Raw genomic sequence first — 22028 nt, 5'->3', positions numbered from 1 at the left:
CTTACCTTAACGTTCAGCCGACTCAGCCATCAACTCAGCCTCTGGAAATGCGGTCTGCCGTTCAATCAGGAGGGAACGGGTGTGCGTGACTGCGTGACAGTTCGCGGTATTACGGAACAGCGTAAATGAAACATGCTTATTGTTTGTTGAGTGTTTGTACTTGAGAAAATCGACTGGGATAACTAAATAACGCATGTAAGACAATTTTATTGTATTATGAACAAATCTAGATGAATTTCAAACGATACATTTTCATGTAAAGATACAAACTGAGATTTGTATTGTTAATTTCACAGATTTAATTTATATCTACAAATGCTCAGAATCATTTTTTTTCAGTGTAGAGCCAGGATGTCTATTTTATCTGATGGCATTATACTCACTGATGAGAATGAAATATTGCAGCATTTTCCTTTTCATATATTTAGTGCAGTTTTTTTATTTACTTGCTTAATATAGAGAGTGCTTACCTCATTTCCTCTGTCAGGTCAGAGGTGACATTTGTGTTTATTCTCCCCTCGTGTCATTTTCATGCAGTTATGTCACAGTGTCTTTTACGAGGTCAGGGTGACTATTCAAACTGTCTGGATAAGACATGCTTGTTTGACCTCTGACAATGTAAACCCAAAAACCTCAGCGCGACAAATCCATCACACCGTCAAACCATAAGCAACCATCTTTTTATAATGCTACCACAGGTCCAGTGTGACTCACTGAATACCACAGGTATGCTGTGAGAATTTCCGTTGATACTTTTGGAGGCTAATTGGAACAGCCAATTCATTCATATCAACCTGAGATTATTTTACCAAATAAAATGTCTCATGTTAATGTTTATTGGCCAATGAAATCCATAGTGCAGTGATACTATTACTAGAGACCTTGTGAAGCTGCCAGTCAAAAGCTTTTGGTTAGATGCATGTGGGAAATCACTGTACATGGCTATTGTGGATACATGAATCATAAAGCCTCAACCATCAACAACTAAGTAATATTAATCAATAATTTGTCAAAGTTTAAATGTGAAAGAATGCGAATCTCGTTATAATTATATAATGCACTTGGTGTTTTCATATTGTCATTAATGGTGGAAAACTGTTGACTGAGATGTGTCCAATACCAGATTGAATGAACAGTCATAATGTATTTCCAGTGCGAACTGCAAAGTGATCGCTTTCATAGGGATGGGTAAGACGAACCTCCACCCTTTACCACTGCTGTAATATGGGTTTTTAGCAACTACATTTCACCCATGTATGGATTTCTATGCGCTCCAAACTTTTATCACCGAACAAAAAGGGGTGTCTCCTTTGAAAAATTGGACAGTCAAAAGAGTTCAAGCTGAAGACGGATAGCCGATTGTAGACGGCGAAGAACTAAAAGTAAGTCAGATTTATATTTTTTAACGGCAAATTTGGAAAACCTGTCTCGATATTTTGTATCGAAATAATTTACTGAGCAAAAGCAACAGCAGGATTTTACACGGTGTGATTGAAACCCTTGTGCAGGGCAGTTTCAGTCAACAAGAGGTACAAGTCAGGGCAACTGTACAATTATTTCAATAAGGGACAACAGAAAGGCATTATTTGTTGAGAGAGGCCGATATTAGGACTGACAAACAGTAAACAGGGTAGCTATGTAGAACTGAATACTTTCTTCAGTTCAATAAATGTTTAATCTTTGACCCCGGTTTATTTTAAGACAAATATTACTATAAGTGATTAGGTAGGTTTATAAATGTAATCATTTTCTGTACATCATATTATAAAGTTAAGCACTAGGAATATTTATAATTGATAAGCATTTGTTTATAGTATGTAGTATGTATCTACAAAAGCAAACCCTAAAACTTTTTTAAACCATATTTCAAGAACTAATGCAATGCAATCTGCAGGATTTTGATACCCTGTAAAATGAGAAAAAATAATGGACCTCTTGAGATTGTCCTGTAATACTGATAGTAAAGATCTCAACTGTATGCCATATTTCATTAAAGAATGTGACCTTACCAAATTGCTCCCCATGAATAACAAAGTACTGAGCAGACTATAATCAGTTTGCAGGATGTGTTCCACATTAAAACATATATATATACTGGCTTATATGATCAAGGTCGGATATCCTTTTTTACATTTTTCAGTATTTCTCTTATGGTCCTTGAAAATGAAGGGCCATGTGAAAAGCCTTTTGGCCATTATCTTGACATAAAACCAACTTTAGTTCTAATTAAAATCTTCTCGTCACTGAAGATGCTAAAAGAAAAATCAAAAAACCATACACTAAGTGTGTTGGTCAATGCCATCCACTGGTACGTGACCTAAAGGTCTCGTGGGCGACAGTCAAAGCAGTCATCTCGAGTTTACTGCCTATATGCTGAGGACTTGGTTAACACAAATTCTGTATCTCATATTAACTCTGCAGAGGTTTTGTTTTTTTCAAATTAGTAGTACAAAGTTAGTACTTTCTACCTTCCAAATGAAAAAAAAAACCTAATCCACATGATTGCTTAGGACAAGCAGTTTGAGTTTAAAGTTTACTTTCAGTCTTTTGCTTGTACAAAACAATGAATAATGTTTCAGAGTTAGGGGCATAAAAGAGATTTACAGATACGTGCGTTGGCTTAACAGTTTGTTCCAAAGACGTTCTGCTCCTTTCTATGTTTGGATCCTGAGCAGTTAAATTGCTGGCACAGCAACTTGACTCCACAGGGCAGAGTCAGCCTCTAGGTGGGATTTCACATTCCCCATTTACTGTGTCCCAGCATGTCTCCAACTGTCTGCACGAGTCACGCAGGCGTCAAGGTATCCCCCACTTTGAGAGGCTGATGTCATACGATAACATAGATGACGCAGGAAGAGAACCTCCAAGGGATGGTTCCTCAACCTTTTCGGGCCATAGCCCCATTTTTAGATCTGCCGTGTTCTCATGACTGTAGCAGTTACAGAATGGTCAAGTTAAATCACGTGACTTTGAGCATACTTAGGACGATGGAGGGAGCTCCAAATTAATTATATAAAAGTTACTAAATTAGAGCTGAAACAATTAGTAAATTAATTATTAAGACAGAACCTTTTTTTGGCAACTATTTTCATAATTAATCACCTAAGTCACAAGTAAAAATGCATACAATTCACCAGTTGCATTATTCTGGGTTTTTTTTCAAGTTGTTTTGTCTTATCTCATTATGGTACTATACTTTTCAGTTTCCGTTTTACCCTCGTTGTTTTACTGTAAGCACTATAACTTTGTTTAGGAAAGTGCTATTTAAACCAAGTTTATAGTAAAAAGAATATCTATAATGAAGTGATCATTCCTCCACGATTCCGTCATCAAATCTCTTTAACTTTTATTTAACAGTTATTTTGTACATTTTGTGTAGATTATAAATCTTAAATATCTTGCAGGAACCTTTTTACCATTGCAATATCTTCTATGCATAACTGCAAATAAACAAAGTCTAGTTGGTTTTCCCATACTGCCCTCCTTGTGTTTTTGTTCGATTTGAGTAAAAAAAGTCATACAACACATTAATTAAACAGTTGACCATATAGCACAACATAATGTCTTAAAGTTAGTAACATCATGTGAAAGATCTAACATTTAATAGTATTTGATCGACAACTATACAGCGGAAAAACACATTAATCTAGAAAACCACAAATTCAAAAAAGTACTTGTCTTGAACAGTGTATCATATAAAGTTCAGTTGAGTCATATCAACATGAAACTGTTCTCAATTACAAATCAATGTCAGCCTTATGAAAACTCTTGGAACGCTATGCTTGGTTCTGAATACTGACGAATACAATAAATACTGATGTAGCTACCGATCTAGCTATCAATTTTAACAGTTTTTTCTTTTTGTTTTAGCCATAAAGCGATCAAAGCTCTGAGTTGACACTATCAACAATCAACTATCAACACAACAATCGACCAACGCTGCAATGACTTCTAAAACAAACCAGGACACAAAAGCCTTTGGTAAGTTGGCAAATGTGAGGGACTTTCTAGTGTGTGTTCTGTTTGAAAATATTGAATTGTTGTTAATAGACTACCATGCTGTATTATTAAGTTATAATTTTGAGAAATTTAGCATGAATTATACCAAACAAAGTTCTGTTTAGTAGTTTAAAGCCCTTCACAAATGTTGAAATAGATATATATGGACAAATCCATCTGAATGGCATAAGCTTTTCTTTGATTTTCCAAAGCCTTATGCATTTCTTTTTAAATTATTATCCACTAAGAGAAAATACTTGAGATATGACTGCAGAAGAGAAAGAAAGAAAAAAAAAAGTGAAGAAAGAAAAACTAAGACAAGTCAATTTTACCTAGAACTATACAGTATAATACCACAAATAACACATTTTCCTCAAGGGGCTTTACAATCTTTATGACACCCTCTGTGACCTTTGACACTCACTTTAGATAAGGAAAAGTTCCTCCAAAACTTAAACAGTGAAAAAATTGAAGACATATTAGGCTTAGGGGTGCCAGCCAGGGGCCTGTTGCACAAAACCAGGATAAGGGATTAAGCCGGGATATTCAAGTTATCCTGGATGAATTTAGCTTTGACTTGGTTGCACAGAAGCAGGTTGAATTACACTCAGCCAAGTAACCATGGAGATTTATTCTTTGCAGCTAGCCTGCTCCAGAGCAGGCTAACAGCCAGGCTAAGATTAATCCTGGAGTCTTATGTGTTAAATCAGATCCGAAATAAACGTATTTAACAGTTATTCTGTTGTCTTCTGAATGTGTTCTGCTTTATTTTTATTAACATGCATTACTTGTCACAAGTTTGATTTAAATCCTACTATTGCAGTTCTTTACATGGTAAGAAATGGTTGCACTGGCACCGGAGATAAAGTGGGACAATGCGGAGGAAATGGGCTTTTCCTCCGCTGCTCTCCCCGTGAAATTTACCCCGTGCAACGTGGAGAGGGGGGGGGGGGGGCAGGGGGATCCTCCCACACCGTGCAGCGGACTCTAAAGGAGACTTTTAGCGTCAATAACGACGACAATGGCACCTGACCAAACGTCCGTATTTTACGAGATGGTGGGAGTGTTAGAATGCCACAAAGCTTCTTAATCTTTTTATTTTGGTGCTGTCACGCATCTGGGAGTGAAAAAAAAACCCTGAATAATAGGCTAAATTGTTTTACAGATATGCTTACAGTGTGTTTTGAAGTCACTTACTTATTTTTCTAGTTTTTGTCCAGTCATGAACATTTTTTGTAGAAAGATATTTAGAATTAGACATAGCTTATAGAGATTTGTGCATATGGTTGTAAAACATATTCTCGCATTGTGAAAACGGGTTTGAAATTAAGCCTAGTCCTTAGGGTAAATTTCCCGAGGAACATTAATTCCCTCTGCTCACTTTTAAGGCAAAGTAGGCTAAATAATAGTTTTATTTATATAGGGCTTTACAGGCTACTCAAAGACACTTTACAGTAAAACCATCACATTTAGCACATACAAACAGATACAGCAATAAAACCAACACATAAAACAAGCATATTAATAGCAATTAAAACAGAGTGTACAACTTTGTAAAAATGTGGAGTGACTAGTACGCCCTAAGTAGATCTTTTTAAATCCTTACGCATTCAGTCGGTCCACTATTGTCTGTTGGGCGTTTTTTCTCTGTCCTTTTTGCATATTATATGTTTCACCTCCTCGTAATTTTCCATTAGAAGCTGCTGCTCAGCGGGTTAAAGATTTGCCGCACGCGTCTTCTCCATTTCTGCATCAGGAAATCTGTGATCGATACCATGGTCCATTTAAGAAAGCCGTGAATGTGCACTTACCCCATCTATCTACACCTGGCTTGACATAGCTTCACCTTCTCATCCTGGCTCGGCAAACGTGCAACCGATTAAGCCGCGATGAGCGGACCACACTAAGTCAAGCTGCGCTTTTTCAGTTATCCTGGATTTCTTCATTCTATTTTTGTGCAACAGGCCCCGGGTCTCTCTCCTGGCATTTAAGATTGTCATTGTCATGTTTTGTTTCGTTTGTAGTTTTCCTTTGTTATGTTTAAATCAAAGCTCCAAAAAGGATGTGAACCAATTAAAAAGGTACAACGTACGCATCATATGACCATACTCATACTTTGTATTGCAATTTTCATTTATTGCGATTCTAGAAGTATTGGGATTCGATTGTATTGAGTATTGCGATTTTCTTTTGCTTCTTTACCGGAAACAACAGTGGAATAATACACCTCTAGACATAATTTATCATGAGACTGTTCTAAAAACTAACTGTTTTCTAAAAAAGGATGCACATCACGTGTCAGTCAGGCAGTCTGACATTTATTTAAATTGTAAAGAAGTACATAACATGGATTTTCTGCATTTTCTGCTTTCGGCCTTTTTTTTGCTCAGTGTTTTGCTGGAAACAGATATGATGGATACTGTGCCGTCTGTGGTACAGTATTAATGGAAAATATTTAGGTGAATGATTGGTTAATATATATATATATCTCGATTCTAGGGGGGAAAAAAACGATTTAAAAAAAATCGTCGCAAAAAAAAAACACCACTAGAGTAGTAGTACGTATAGTAGTACGTCCGGCTATCCAGCTCCATGCACTTCTGCCACAGAGGGAAGCCAAACACCGTTCATCTGCACACACTGACCACACTGCCATGACACAGAGCTGGATTTAGATCAGCAAAGTATCCCTTTAAGTTGTGTCATTGCTGGTATTTTGTCTAAAAATGGCTCATTAGTGGTAGCCTCGTGAGACCGTATTGATCTCGCGAGCTCCAGTTTTCCACTCGCAGATCAGTCTGGCATCTTGAGACAGAGAAAATTTGGAGCCGTTTGCCAAACGACCAACTAATCAGCGTTGGTTTTGAGGCTGGTTTAGGTGTGACGCAACGAGAAGCGATTGTTCAGTCTAAACTACATGGCGGCTTCCACAGATGAGATGAGCGTAGCTATTGTGCAAGTTTTATTCAAATTAGAAAGTATTCCTTCATTGAAAGAAGAGCAAAAAACGGCACTGGAGGCTTTTCTTGGAGGAAAAGATGTTTTTGCTCTTCTCCCGAGTTTGATATATTATTGATCTGATTGGTTGATTTGGCCCATCTATCAACAACATAGGTGGTGATAGACAGATGGTTTATCCAATCAGCTAACCAGTATTTTCACCCCTTCCCAAAAGATATCCAACGGAAAATTCCCAGATGGATTTGCTCGGCAGGTTACATTAGGTTACATTAGTGGCCCCTGACTCACCAGATTTTGCAGCATCCCTTTGAAAACCAATTTGTAGCTGGTGTTTTGATTTAATAAATCGGAATGTGATTTAAGATTTGGTATGGTATCTACACATCCTAGTTAACACTGGCACAGTTTAGAAGCATACAATGAGTCATAAGACTACAATAGTTCCATATCGCTTAAGAACATATTTTACTACAATAATTGTGGGACACATTCAATTTTGCACATGGTAATTAGCTGTTTGGCCTATCTGTATTATGCAGCAGTAAATTCATGTCAAAGGTTCAAGCCCCAAGGTGAATTAAGCCGCTATGAGTCATAACGAGGTGTGATGCTGGTGCAGAAAAAGGATTAACAGACAGTGGATGAACTTTCTGTTGTGTGCTGAGTCATCCTACAGCTAAAATCCTAGAGAGAAATAAGGCTGACAAAAAGTGTCACCCATCTCTCTTTTGCTGTCTCCAACACTACAGGAGGAAACTCTTAAGGGTTCCAAGGGTGATAGTGCTGTTGACATTGCCTATATTTACATGCACATAATATTCCGGTTTTTGCCCTAATTCCGAAAAAGACGATATTCCGACTAAGCTGTTTACATGGCTAATGAAAGTGAGTATTCCACTAATATTCCTCTAGGCTTGGGTGGCCTAGTTGTAGAGGCTCTGTCCTTGATGTCAGGGGCCGCAGGTTTGATTGCGGCCTTTTACTGCATTTGTGGTGGTGATAGCGCAGCGGATATGACACATGCCTTTGGTGAGGGAGATCTGGGTTCGATTCCCACTGTGATACATCAACCAATGTGTCCCTGAACAAGACACTTAACCCCTAGTTGCTCCAGCTGCGTGCAACCTCTGACATATAATATCAGCGTCAGCTAAATGACATGTAATGTGATATTCCCGTTTACATGTAGCCGTGCAAAACAGGATTTTTTCAAAGTTTACCAGCAACGGCAGACTTTTTGGACCGTGCGAACACAGCATCCCTCTTTCATTCCTTCAACCAGCTTCTTGAAAAGGTCAGTGTAGCGATGTGTGCGCAAATCCAAAAACCTGTTGATATCCAAGTCTTTGATAATGTTTAAAAGTAGCTGTGTTTCTCCTTCTTATCAGGTCTGCAGCCTTGCAAACTGTTGGCTGGTTGGTTTGTGTACAGCAACCATAGAAACGCACAGAGCTGACCATAAGGCTGCGGTAAAAACCCTGATTGAGACACATATTCCGAATGCGCTGTATACATGTCCAAAGAATGCCTCTAAAACCTGAATAATACCGGTATATCCCACGTCTTAATCAGAAAATACTATTTTCGGAAAAAGGCCTTATTCGGAATATACAACCGGAATATGCTATTTACATGACTTGTATCATCTTTGGAATATTGTCATATTCGGAATAATAGTAGAATATTGGTGTGCATGTAAACATACTGATTGAGGCACCTCCACTTCGTCATCATTCATGTCTTTTGTTTTACATTAAATGTACTTTACTATAATAGAAGAATATTAGTTTTTAGAAATTGATATTGACCATTACGCAAGCAATAATTTATTTAGAAAAATACAATGTTTTGGTCTTAGACCTTCATCAGGTAAATTCACACATTCACCTTAACCATAGCCTTAAATACTTTGGTTGACTGACCAGGACCAATCAGGTCCGGCTCTTGAATGACATCATTCATTCACAAAGTGGCACTCCCATCACGGACTGTGAACAGGAAAAGGCAGAAAAAATGCCACTCAGTACATTTAAAAACAATGGATAATCAGACCAGTTTTGTTATAAGCTCATAATCAATGCATTGTCATTAGCCCAATATTTTTCTACACTTAATCAGAGAGGACACAGTCCATTCAAAAGTGGATCATTATACTGGTTAAATTACATTGTAGCAGTCCATATGCGCCTGTACACCTGTCTTTTTTCCTTCTTTTTTCTTTATTAGTTTATCCTCAGGAACTGTTCATTGTACAGGTGCATATGGACTGCTACAATGTAATTTAACCAATGTAAGCGAAAGTAAATACTGACCTCTTGTGAAATTCTAGCATAACTGCAACCAAAAGTAAAAGCACTAGCAATGTGTGTAATGCCCATTTAAAGTCACCATGACTGTTTACCATGGTGCTTTTTTCACAAATCTTGGATTTAATTGTTATTAAATATAATATTACAGTTTTTAAAACTTAAAGCTTTGGAGGTTTAAATAATGTTATCACTTTTGAGATATATGGCAAGACAAACTGCAGCTCAACAAATATGTGTAAGCATATCCAATCCCATGGTTTTGCTCAGGCATATTTTAACAGTGTGAATAATGAATACCATTCCCAAACTAACATTTTTGGTTTGGTTTCTTTTGCCTATGTTTGCTTAAGAACCTCACACAGCAGAGTCTTATTGGTATGTTCTGGTCTTAACAGTGGCTATCAAGAAAAGGTCCAGAGTTCCAGGGGTAATGATCACTCAGTATGTTGAGGAACTGCCTGCAGGAAAGACAACACCTGACTTCACTCGGAAACCAATGTCTGTGACTGCTCAAGAGGGTAAATAACAAAACCCACAAAGTAGAACTTTGGTTACAACAACATAATCAAACATTATCTATAACTGTATCACTAGCTGCATTTACATGGACCCTAATATTTCAATAATAATCAGAACGATGGCCCAATCAGAATAAAAATGCCTCATGTAACCCCCTCCAATGGAAGAGACTGGCCCGATCCAGCCTGATCGGTAGGATTTTTTTAATCAGGTTGAGAGGGGTGATGTAAATGTAATGTTTCATAATGCATTCAATAGGAAAATATTAGTGCCTGATATCCAAGCCTGGTTGGTAAATGTATTCTTTCTGCGCATGTTTGCCCCATGTGGGGGGTAACATTAGGTGACATTGCTTCAGGAGGGACAGAAACATGGCCGTAGCAAAACAAAACTGCTCTGTTGCTGATACAACTTTTTTGTTAGAGACAAAGAAATATATATATATATATATATATATATATATATATATTATAATAATAACAATTTGTAATTATTATTATTATTAATTGTTGAATGATGGTCAAAACATTTTTTTTAAAATGAACGAAGCCGGAATCCACCAAACCATCTCAATAAAGTATTCTTCTTTCCGGCGCTTCACAGCGGCTGGAACCACTTTGCGCTAGTCAAAAAAAGTTATATTCGGATTAAATGCTTTGGGGATACATACATCTTATCGGATCGCTTTATTTATTGTCCATGTAAAGAGTTGATTTGGAATTTCTAATGAAATGATTTCAATTGGGTTGAAAAAATATTGACCGTGTAACGGCAGCTACTGTTGTATGGCTCTCGGTATTTTGATTTTTCAGGTAAAAAAGGATTTTTCAAAGCTATGGTTAGTGGAGAACCTGCACCAACTGTAACATGGGGGCGTAATATGGGCGAGGTTGATGATCCACAAATATACAAGACCAGATACGATGAAAGAGCTCAAGAGCACATTCTTGAGGTGAGAAAACAGTATGCATATAAAAATGCTTAACATCTCGTAAAAAAAACACAAACTTAATAATGTATTTAACCAATGTATCACAATCCACTCTCCTGTACTTCCATCCTTCCTGATTTCTATACAATATGTAATGTCCATACAATTGTTTAAAAGTACACTAAAGTGAAGTGCTTTGATTTGCTCTTAATCAAAGTACTTCACAGTACTTGATTAATTAGAAAAGCTCAGAAACTAATATCTAGCAACTAAAGATGCAATCCAACTACATAAAAATTGCTTCATCAGATACTCAAGATAAAACCAGATCAAGCCGACACCTACAAATGCTTCGCCACCAATGAGTATGGAATGGCTGTCTGCACTGCAGCTCTTAAGGTTATTGAAGGTAAAAGACAAATTATTACTATGACATATGTTCACTGTAAATAAATCAAATTAAAGTAAAATATACTGGAGCTTTGACTATTCACTAATTATTTCTTGTTTGTATTTTTTTCTCTTCCAGTTGGCCTTAAGAAGAAAGCCCAGGCAGGTATGAAACTAGAATTAGAAGTAGCTTAAGTTTTCTCTTTCTATCATTTATCAATCCACAAATTTATTTTATAGAATTACAGAGAGTTCCTGATTGGTTTTTTTCTTCTTGAAATTGGACCTCATAAAAAAATACCAATAATGTGTGTTGAACATGGTAATAAAATACTAATATCTATGCTGTAATTAAAAAAAAAGTGCTGAGCAAGACCCTGTGGATTTAAAGATAAACAAATTATTGTATACAGTGTCTTTTGTTTGTTTTTACATTTTAAGGATTTGATAAAACCATAAAGAGTTTCAACAAATATGTTTGTGAATCATCATTTGCTTTTAAAAAGAACAATCCCATTTTTCTTTTTTCCAATTTACGGTACATCTCATTTTCTTTCAGCAAATGCAAATGAACCACCACAAGATTTCAGAAAAATGCTTAAGAAAACGTAAGTTTAAGTCAAATTATAATTTTTTGTATGCACTGCTACTGTATTCTTTTTAAATATGTACTCCTGTAGAACCCCAAAATACATGTTACTCTGTTCTTCTCTTTTCAGTGTTGTTGTCACCAGAAAAAAAAAACTGCCACCAAAAAAAGATGGAGAAATTGATCCTAAGCTCTTGGAACTGCTTATCAATGCACCAAAGAAGGACTATGAAAAAATCTGTGCAGACTTTGGTGTTTTTGACTTTCGCTGGTTGCTGAAGAGACTCAACCAGTTGAAAAAGGAAAGGGCAGATGAGCAGGCAAAGGTGCTGTCCTGTTTGCAGTTTGTAACAACTGCACATGAATTCTGTATCATGTATTTTGAAGTTTGCAAAATGTTGGTGAGGTTTTAAATAAGGTCGAAAACTAAATTGTATTTTGAGCTGTGAGAGTTTATAACATTTGCTTATAGTGTTTTAAAGTGGGAATAGAAAACCTGGTGCTGACTTCACAGAGTAACTCAACACCACTCTGTAAAGTCTCTGTAAATGTTCCACGGTCTGGTTGAAAGTTTAAAGCCCGTTTCACCTCTGGGTGTAGTCAGAAGTAGGCCTGCACGATTAATCGTTATAAAATCGCGATCTCGATTCACCCAGTTCACGATTTAATTTTTAAATAACTTTATATATAAATAAATATAAATAAATTTAATTAATTTTTTTTATTTTTTTATGACTTCAGTTCTCATTTAATTTTATGAGCCGACTGCATCACAAACGCTATTACTTTCTTCTGTGAGTTTTAAACATAGACTGTATAAAAAAGGTTTTAAAGCGCTGCAATGCTCTCCCTTCTCTTCATTGAAGCCTCTATATTTACAGGCTTGTGGTGATGCGCAATGTGCTATAGGTGCCAAAAAAAAATCGATGTTTGGTACTGCCAATTTGTTTTGTTTTGTCATGGTTCATGTGTGCAATAAACATTACACTTTGTGAGAAAAAAATCGTGGCAGAGAATTGTGATATCAATTCTAAGCTAAAAAAATCGTGATTCATATTTTTCCCCGAATCGTGCAGGCCTAGTCAGAAGTGTGCACTTGTAACCACACCAAGTAGTGATGTCACAGGATCCTGGAGTACACATGTACATAACTGCAGCAAGGTAAGAAGTTTAACCACTGGATGTCTGAAAAACAAAATTTTAAGGGGGTGTTAAAGCTATAGTGCGTAGTTTCTGTCTCCCCCATGAGGAATTGTAAGTAATGACAACAACATTGTTGGCGCGTCCACATGATACAACCCTTCCGTGATTGTGCACAGCCCCCACCCCTCCTCCACGCAGTTGCTAGTGGCCAAGGAGGACACGGAGGATTAAAAAAACATGATGGACTCTTCAGAAGAGGTAATTATCTGCACTCAAGTTATTGCGCGCAAAATTTTGCCGGACGACAATCTTCTGAACACAGCCATACTGAGAAATACAGAGAGAGTTGTGTGGAGCTGATAGTCTTAATTAGCTTTGTAGCAACTCATTTGGCAATGGTTTGAATGTAACGGACGCTCAATAATATCAAAAAGTTACGCACTAAAGCTTTAATTTACTCTTTAAAAGCATATCTCTCAAGTTTTGATATGATTAGTTTTGCCCGAGGCTAAACCAGCCTTAACATCCACTGTTCAAGGCCCGCTTTAGTTAGTTAATTGTGGCTTCAGCAGTGAAATTCAGAGCAATATTTACAGATACATACATAGGAATTCTTTTCTTTGTATTGTAGGTTGTAGAGCAACTGGAAAATGTGAAACAAATAGAAGTAAAACCCAATGGGAGAGCTGAATTTAGCCTTGACATGAAACTACAGGATCCCAACAGTGCCATTAACCTATACAAGGTGAGTTAATATGTATTTAAAAATAAACTATTTAAAATCAATCACTGCTCAAATATAAAAGAAATCAAACAATCTAATCAGTTTCTCTAAAAAGGATGGGGAACCTGTTCCTTATGGTGATGATGAAAATTCAAAGCATAGCCTTAAGAAAACAGGGACAAAGTATGTTTTCAGCATCAAAGATCCTCAGCCAGAAGATGCTGGATTTTACCAGCTTGATGTTGAAGAAGCAAATGTCCTCGCAACTGACTTCCAAGGTAAAGTGCAATTATTGCTACTGTAATAAAACAAGATGATTGTACTGGCATTTGGTGAGACAACTCTAGGCACGTTTAGGAATGAGAAGTCACTCAATTAATCCACCAGTGAAATTCAAATCCACCCTTCCTCCCTCCTCAGTGCCTGATGTGGAGTTCATAGCCAAGATTAAGGATGTGAAGGTCTTTGAAAGTGAGGACGCCATCTTTCAGTGCGTCTTATCATCACCTCTCAACAGAATTACCTGGTCAAAAGAGGATTCTTCACTTGAACATGGGGACAAATATGAGATCACTGTCTCAGAGGACAAGCTAATTCACACATTGAGAGTTAAAGACTGTAAAATGGCAGATGTTGGGGCATATTATGCCATTGTTGGAATAACAACTAGCTGTGCCTCTCTCAAAGTGGAAGGTAGGATATCTTCTCTTTTTATATACATTAAGAAAAATAAAAAAAACTTGATAGTGTGATAGCCAAAGACTCCTTGGGCCCTATCTTGCACCCAGCGCAATTGACTTTGTACACTGACGCATGTATCATTCCTATTTTGCACCCGACGCACAGCGGACTTTTCCCTCCACAGACTCACGTCAGTAAATTAGGGAATGAACTTGCACTCCCAGGGGCGGTTCAGCAAAAAGAGGAGGCGTGTTCCGGCGCAAACGTTCCCTAGTGCTATTTTGCAGTTTCAGAAAACAATTCCGCCAGAGACCAGGAAAAACCTAGTCTAAAGTCAGTGGCGCGTTATTCAGATGCTATTTTAAGGGCGCATGTTTGGCCGTAATGTAGAGTGTGCACACTGCGCATACACTTTGCTTCTCTCATCTCACGGACCCAGCAGTTCCCATTTTTGCAAACCATACATAAATACAAGGAAAAATATGACCTTGTTTTACACAACGTTTCCATGAATCATGGATGTGTTGATGACCCTAACCCATAAATGAGGAAATAGAGGACTTAAAGGTCCTATGACATGCTGCTTTTTGGATGCTTTTATATAGGCCTTAGTGGTCCCCTAATACTGTATCTGAAGTCTCTTTCCCGAAATTCAGCTTTGGTGCAGAATTACAGCCACTAGAGCCAGACCCACAATGAGCTTTCCTTAGTATGTGCCATTTCTGTGTCTGTAGCTTTAAATGCTATTTTGGAGGACAGGGGGGGCAATCTGCCATGGAACAAGCGCGCCTGCTTTTAAAGGGAATGTGAGATAACGCTCTGATTGGTTTATTGCACATTACGCCCAAACCACATCCATGAGTAATGTAGCTACTTCAGACCAACCCATTTTAGATTTGCGTTGGGCGCAAGAGTCATTTATCCCGCCGGTATAATAGCAACAGTGCCCGAGATCCGCCCACAAAGCTACTTGCATTTGGCGTTTGATACTTGCGTTTCAGATCGTTAAAATAGGGCCCCTTGAGTCTTTGTTTATTTAAAAAATGTTTCAACAAAAGTAGAAGATTCATTTTCCCTACTTGTGTGTTCACGGTAATTCAGCTGATCCAAATGGTAAAGGCCGCAAGGGCACCCAAACTGGGAATCAAGATGACCTGATTAAACTAGCACTGGCACAGCAGGCCAAGCTACAAAAACAGAAAGACGACTTGGAGGCAGCCAGACGAACACAGTCTGAAAAGGATGCTGCAGATGCGGGAGATGGAAGAGATGGAAGAGATGGAAGAGATGGAAGAGATGGAAGTGATGGAAGAGATGGAAGAGATGGTTCTGGTGATGGGACTGGTGGCAAGACTGGTGGCAAGACTGGTGGAGACGAGGGTGATGGAGACGGCACGCATAAGAACCTCCTGACAGATGGAGATGATGGAAATAAAGGAGATGATGCAGATGATAAGAAAAATAAGCGAGTACGAACTGGCCCTTTGGTTCCTGACACAGTTATAGGTAAAATCCTTGCATTATGTGAAGACTGAATAATGCTCTGGTCATTGCTATCCTTCATTTGCTTATGCCGTAAAATAGAAAACTGTATTGTCTCTACCTTTGTTTGCTCTGCAGTCTGCACTATTAATTTGTATGGACTTGCACACTAAAATAGTCAATTATAATAAAATAGTAAATATAACAGTGGTTACATATCGCCAAATACAATGCACACATTTTGCTAATTACATTTTTTTTACTTTGTTCTTACTGTTGCAGATTGTGGTGTTCAGTTTGTCAGTGGGCTGTCAGATACTGTTGCTAATGTTGGTGAACGGGCAGAGCTGTCTTGCAAACTAAGCAGTGAGACCTCTGAGGGACGTTGGTATAAAGATGGGAAGCTGGTAAGTCAACTATTTTGGGAGAATTATGAGTATAGGATTATTGCCATGCATCTCTCTGTTTCCTAGCTTGCAAAACCGTAACAATCCATCATAGCCAAAAATAGACACTCAATTAAAACTCAATTTATGAAAATGATTGTCTGATGAATATTACATATTTCTATCTGACAAGCTAACCAATGATGATGGTGTAACAATTATCAAAGATGGAGCCTGTCACAGGTTGATAATTGATTGCTGTAAAAAAGATGATGTAGCTGTGTACCGCTTTGAAGCTGAAGGCCGTAAATCAGAAGCAACACTTCATATTCAAGGTCAGAATAAAAATGAGTAAGAAGGTTTAGTATCAATTGATACATTTTCCCATGGGTTAAAACAGTTTAGGTTTTTGACTAAAACTTTTTTCTCTAACGTTGAAGATCCACCAAAAATTGACGCTGCTGCACTAGGAAAATTCACAAAGCCAGTCATTATAAAGGCAGCTGAAAATGCCGAATGGAAGCTGCCATTCTCAGGTGGGGCACCGATGACTATACAGTGGTACAAGGATGATGACGAGCTTTTGCCCGCTCTCAATGTGAAGATTGAAACATCAGCTACTGAAAGCAAACTACGCCTTGTTAAGTGTCAAAGGAAAGATGGTGGAGAGGTCAAAATAAAAATAAAAAATGAATTTGGTACAACTGAGGCAATTTCCAAACTTATCGTACTGGGTGAGTTGACAATAAGAGACTTAATGTTCACCATTGTTCTGTATGTAAAGAGGAGAGCAATGCTTTTTGCTGTTAGTATGACTTATTTTCATTTCCTCAACAGACAAACCCACACCGCCACAAGGACCTGTGGACATAATAGAAAGTGCTGTAACATCTGTTGAGTTCAAATGGAAACCACCAAAAGACGATGGTGGATGCCCGGTCACAAACTATATTATAGACCGCCAACAAGTTGGGCGCAATAAATGGTCAAATCTCGGTGAGATCCCTGGTAGCAACCCTAGTTACAAAGATTCAGATGTGAACCCTGGAAGGAGATACTGCTACAGGATCAGAGCCAAAAACTCAGAAGGCATCAGTGACTACCTGCAGTCAGAGGACATACCAGCTGGTGTATTACGTAAGTCTTTAGTTAGGGCCATTTTTGCTGTTGTCTGATGAAAACCTCTAAAAAAAATTCTAGGGAAGCAGGTAAAATAATATTTTAAGAAGATGCAATATTTCAGGATTTGATAATTCTTTCTAGATACACAATCATTTGCATATGGCCTTTGAATATTTAAAAGAGGAGGATTATTATTATTGTAGGATGTCATTTTTGATACTTCCACTAAGAGTTGCCAGGAATCAGCAATGTTCAAATCCTACACCTCGGTGCTTTAATCAGATCTACCTGGCCTGATGACCAACTTTTCCACAATGTACAACAGTAAACATTTTGCATTAATTAGAGAAAAACATAACATCATCCAACTCCTTCGGTTGAGGGGATAAAAGTTTTGACTTTGAGAACACACAGTGAGGTGCAGACCATTGTGTGTCCATCAAATTTAAAACTATCTTCTCCAGTACATAATACTTTTTTCACCAAACATGTTTTAGCTCTCTTACTGGTTTCAGCTATCTATCAAATTGAGTGATTTGGTTAATAAAGCATGGAGTACTGGAGTAGTGCAGCATGTTTTAATTTTGGAAGTAACAAAAAAAATAAATAGAGCAGCACAACATAATACCACAGAATAGTTAACGTCATGTTTCCCCAACAGGTTATCCTGGATCCCCAACAGCACCAAAAGTGGTCAGTGCCTTTAAAGACTGCATCAATCTGACATGGTGTCCTCCATGTGACACTGGAGGAACCAAAATAGTGGGATACAATTTAGAAAAGAACAAGAAAGGCACAAATTACTGGAGCCTTGTAAACCAAGGAGGGCCTATTACAGGTATCCGACTACTATGTCGAGCTGCAGGAAATTACCAAATAAAGTGTGAAAATGAATGCCTGTTATGCATCTGCCCACATAATGAGCATTCTTAGTGATATGATAACCATTTCTTCCTTTTCCACAGATACAAAGTTTGCAGTGAAAGATGTTATTGAAGGTGCAGCGTATGAATTTAGGGTGTCTGCTATCAACCTATCTGGTGCTGGACATCCTAGTCTTCCATGTGACACAGTAATCGCAAGAGATCCAATGAGTAAGCCCGTCACACTGAATTCTTACATTCTACAGCAGTTGTCTTCACTGAAGATTATTCAACTCATGCTGACATGCTGTTGGACAAAATGCTGTTTCTATCTCTTTGGTATGTAAAACACTGCAACATTGAGCCAATAACCTCTAATTACTGTAATTTCAGAACCCCCAGGCAAAGTCACAGACCTAAAGTTAACATCCTCCAATTACACCACATTTTCACTGGCTTGGACGAAACCGAAAGAAATGAAAGGAGTAGAGGATGAAGCCCAAGGCTACTACGTAGAGATCAGACCAATAGAAAACCTTGAATGGATCCGTTGTAATGCCATCCCAATTACTCTAACATCCTACAACGTGCATGGCTTAAAGGCAATGGCCAGCTACTGGGCGAGAGTAATTGCCACTAATTATGGAGGTGATGGAGAACCTCATGGCTTTGACAATTACATAATTGCCATGCCTCCTCCTGGTAAGATTTGAAATTTAAATCAAGAACCTGACTGTTTCTATATAATGTCCTGATCAAGTTTCATTTAGTATCCGCATGAATAGCAAATAATCTCAGTTTTTCTTCCTTAATACATGTGCACAGTGCACCCTTTGCCTATAATAACCCTATGCCTGTCAAAGGTACGGCATAGCTCAAGCACAAGAAAATATAGGTTAGCCTGCATAACAGCTTACCTTTTTTTCTTTTTTCTATAGTGTAGTTACACTATATATTTTTTCATATCCGTGGATATTGCAGGTAAAGGGTAAAATTGTTTTGACAAGACATTTCACACAGGAAAGGTCTTAACTGGATAGCCCAGCATGAACAAAATACTGAAGTTAAAATGCAGGTTGGGCTTTCAATCAACCGTAGCAATTTAAAGGCATGGAAACAACAATAAAACAGCACTGCAGTAAAGGTTTTGTTGTTTTTAACCAAAAGAGTTTCGTGCATGTGGATATGTACGTATTGAAACTGCTTGTTTGTTTCTTGGTTTACTTAACCACCTTGTGGTTGTGGATCATTTGCAACACTGAAATAGGTTCCAGTAACAGATTGCAATGTGGTATTTTTAACAGCTGGTGTACCCTATCTATGTCTACAAGAATAGAAAATATTCAAGAATTCAAACAAAGGCTTTGATTTCTTAATAATCTATACAATACAGTAGACATTATTTAAAAAATAATCAGAGACTGAAAATATTAAGCAGAATGAAAAACTTCCAGTTTGCTAAATTATATAATTACAAAAATCTAAACATTGTATTTTAAATGTCCCCCTCACAGTAAAGCCAAAGTTTAAAGACCGCAAAATGAAGACCTTTGTGGTGGTAAGATCTGGAAACACAGTCCGTCTGAACATTAACTTTGAGGTATTGTGCCAGACGTTTTCCTCCTAATGGGTTCATTGGAGAATGTATTTTATTTAATTTACAAATTAATGTGATATCTTTCTTATTGTCTACAGGCCTCCCCAGTGCCACAAATCTCTTGGATAAAAGATGGTATTCCAGTGCCCAAACATGTAACTATTACCAACTCTGATAAAGGCTCTCAACTGTTAATCCCCACATCTGAGCGGTTCGACAGTGGCATCTACACCATTACTGTCAAGAACATTGTCGGCCAGGCGAGCATCAATGTTGAAATCAGAGTTACAGGTGAATCTCAGTGTGCGTGGCCATGAAGTACTACTGTTCATGACTTGATATATAAAAACATATCACAAACACAGTGAGGTTACAGAGACTGAATGCATACTCTTTTATGACCGCACTTGACAGAATAAATCCCAATTGGATTTATGGAATGCAAGTGTTAAACTGTAAAATACATACTTACAGCAAAGAGACACTGAGCTGTATGCAGATACTGTATATGGTACCGTTTGATGAATAGACAGATACACTTTTGCAACTCAGACCTCTGTACCTCTGTGCCTCTAAATCTGGTTGTAGATGATCCCAAGCCTCCAGGTCCAGTGGAGCTGGAACAGAACATCCCAGGAACAGTGACTCTGTCCTGGACTCCCTCTCCAGATGAGAAGAGGGATGACAGACTACACTACATGGTATCCAAGCGGGACTCTTTCAAACATACTTGGAGGACAGTGGCAGACAACCTCTTCAACAATAAGTTCACCGTTATCAATATTTTGCCCGGACGGGAGTATAACTTTAGGGTATTTGCTAAAAATGACATTGGTCCTTCACCACCTTCTGAATCACCTGTGTTTGGAACCAAAAAGGAAAAAGGTTTGTGCCTGTGGGTTGATCACAAAGACATCTGAATCAGTTCTCACTTTCCTGTACATAACACTAAAACCTGACTCGTATGCTGAAGTACATGTTTATTTACCATCAAAAAATGCCTCAGTATACCACTTCTATTCTGAAATTTAAAACCACTTCTCACCAAACCAGATCTCAGAACAGTTTAACTCTAGTTACCCCTTAGGTTAATTCTAGGGTTGGGTATGGTTTTGTTTTTTTCCTGACAGTGGTGCTAAAACGATACTTTTAAAACGGTGCCAGTGCCTAAATGGTGCCTGAACCGATACTTGGCAAGGACACTGGTACAAGCGTAGAGCTGAACTATTACAACGCTGTTAAACCCTAACTTTAAGCATTTCTTTGTGTTTCAGGAAAGTTCAAAGTAAACATGCCAGAGACAAAATCCTTTGATTTTCAGTCACCTCCATCATTTATCGTTCCTCTGAAGAGGCGCACAGCTCCACAAGGTTACGAGTGCTACATAAGCTGCGCAGTAAAGGGTGATCCAGCTCCACGTGTGACATGGTACCGTAACAAAATCAGCCTGAACACAAACACCAATTACCACATCACCAATGTATGTGGAGTCTGCTCCTTGCTCATACTAAGAGTGGGACCCACAGATGATGGGGAATACAAAGTCGTCATTGAGAACAAACTGGGGACATCCGAATCCTCAATGATACTGAATGTCAGAGGTATTAACACTTGTATAAGGTTTAAGAATTGCACATTTTTCCATAAAGAGAAATATTTAAGTGTACACTACAGTATGTAAATAAAACACACTGACAGTATCAATATGTTTCTTCACAGAGTGAAGAGCTGCAGCTGCTGGACAGAAGCTGAACCAACAGATTTCCTACTGTGTTTTAAATTAATTACTAGGGCTGGGCAATATATCGATATATCGATATTGTGATATGAGACTAAATATCGTATTAGATTTTGGATATCGTAATATCGTGATATGACATAAGTGTTGTCTTTTACTGGTTTTAAAGGCTGCATCACAGTAAAGTGATGTACTTTCCTGAACTTACCAGACTGTTTGTCTATTATTTGCCTTTTCCCCACTTAGACTTTATGTCCACATTACTAATGATTATTTATCTAAAATAAGATATTTTGTTAAAGCACCAATTGTCAACCCTAGAATATCACCGCAATATCGATATTGAAGTATTTGGTCAAGAATATCGTAATATCTGATTTTCTCGCCCAGCCCTATTAATTGCCCTATATTTTGTTGACAAATCATATTCATTTTAAGTTACTTCATTTCCCGCTAGTGTGATGCACCACTATTTAAACACTTAACTTTAGAAAGCTCCAGAAAACATGAATTGTGTCTTTTGGTAAAATGGTATATGCTGTACTATTAAACTTTGGAGATATTTCATCATCCTGCTTCTATTTACTGAAGATG

General features: G+C 37.8%; 1 protein-coding gene across 1 annotated transcript; it reads left to right on the top strand.

Annotated features, from left to right (window-relative positions):
• Positions 1-3944: 3944 nt before the first annotated feature.
• Positions 3945-21448, top strand: igfn1.2 (immunoglobulin like and fibronectin type III domain containing 1, tandem duplicate 2). The gene is made up of 23 exons (XM_078247307.1): positions 3945-3981; positions 9665-9787; positions 10601-10740; positions 11029-11128; positions 11249-11275; positions 11669-11717; positions 11829-12024; positions 13473-13586; positions 13681-13843; positions 13986-14258; positions 15396-15752; positions 16011-16135; positions 16308-16449; positions 16555-16848; positions 16952-17251; positions 17898-18074; positions 18202-18330; positions 18493-18801; positions 19614-19699; positions 19795-19987; positions 20285-20581; positions 20971-21290; positions 21416-21448. Exons 1-23 carry the CDS (start codon positions 3945-3947, stop codon positions 21446-21448), a joined length of 3984 nt encoding a protein of 1327 aa, XP_078103433.1.
• Positions 21449-22028: the final 580 nt, after the last annotated feature.

The sequence above is a fragment of the Sander vitreus genome, chromosome 4 (assembly GCF_031162955.1).
Source record: "Sander vitreus isolate 19-12246 chromosome 4, sanVit1, whole genome shotgun sequence".
Classification (NCBI taxonomy): domain Eukaryota; kingdom Metazoa; phylum Chordata; class Actinopteri; order Perciformes; family Percidae; genus Sander; species Sander vitreus.
This window is presented reverse-complemented; position numbering and strand designations above follow the sequence as displayed.

Bases quoted from the DNA above. Each gene is read 5' to 3' on its own strand.
- igfn1.2 (XM_078247307.1), top strand. From the start codon at position 3,945: ATGACTTCTAAAACAAACCAGGACACAAAAGCCTTTG. The intron at 11,718-11,828 runs GTAAGTTTAAGT...TTCTCTTTTCAG, and splicing joins AGAAAAATGCTTAAGAAAAC to TGTTGTTGTCACCAGAAAAA. The intron at 20,582-20,970 runs GTTTGTGCCTGT...TTTGTGTTTCAG, and splicing joins TGGAACCAAAAAGGAAAAAG to GAAAGTTCAAAGTAAACATG.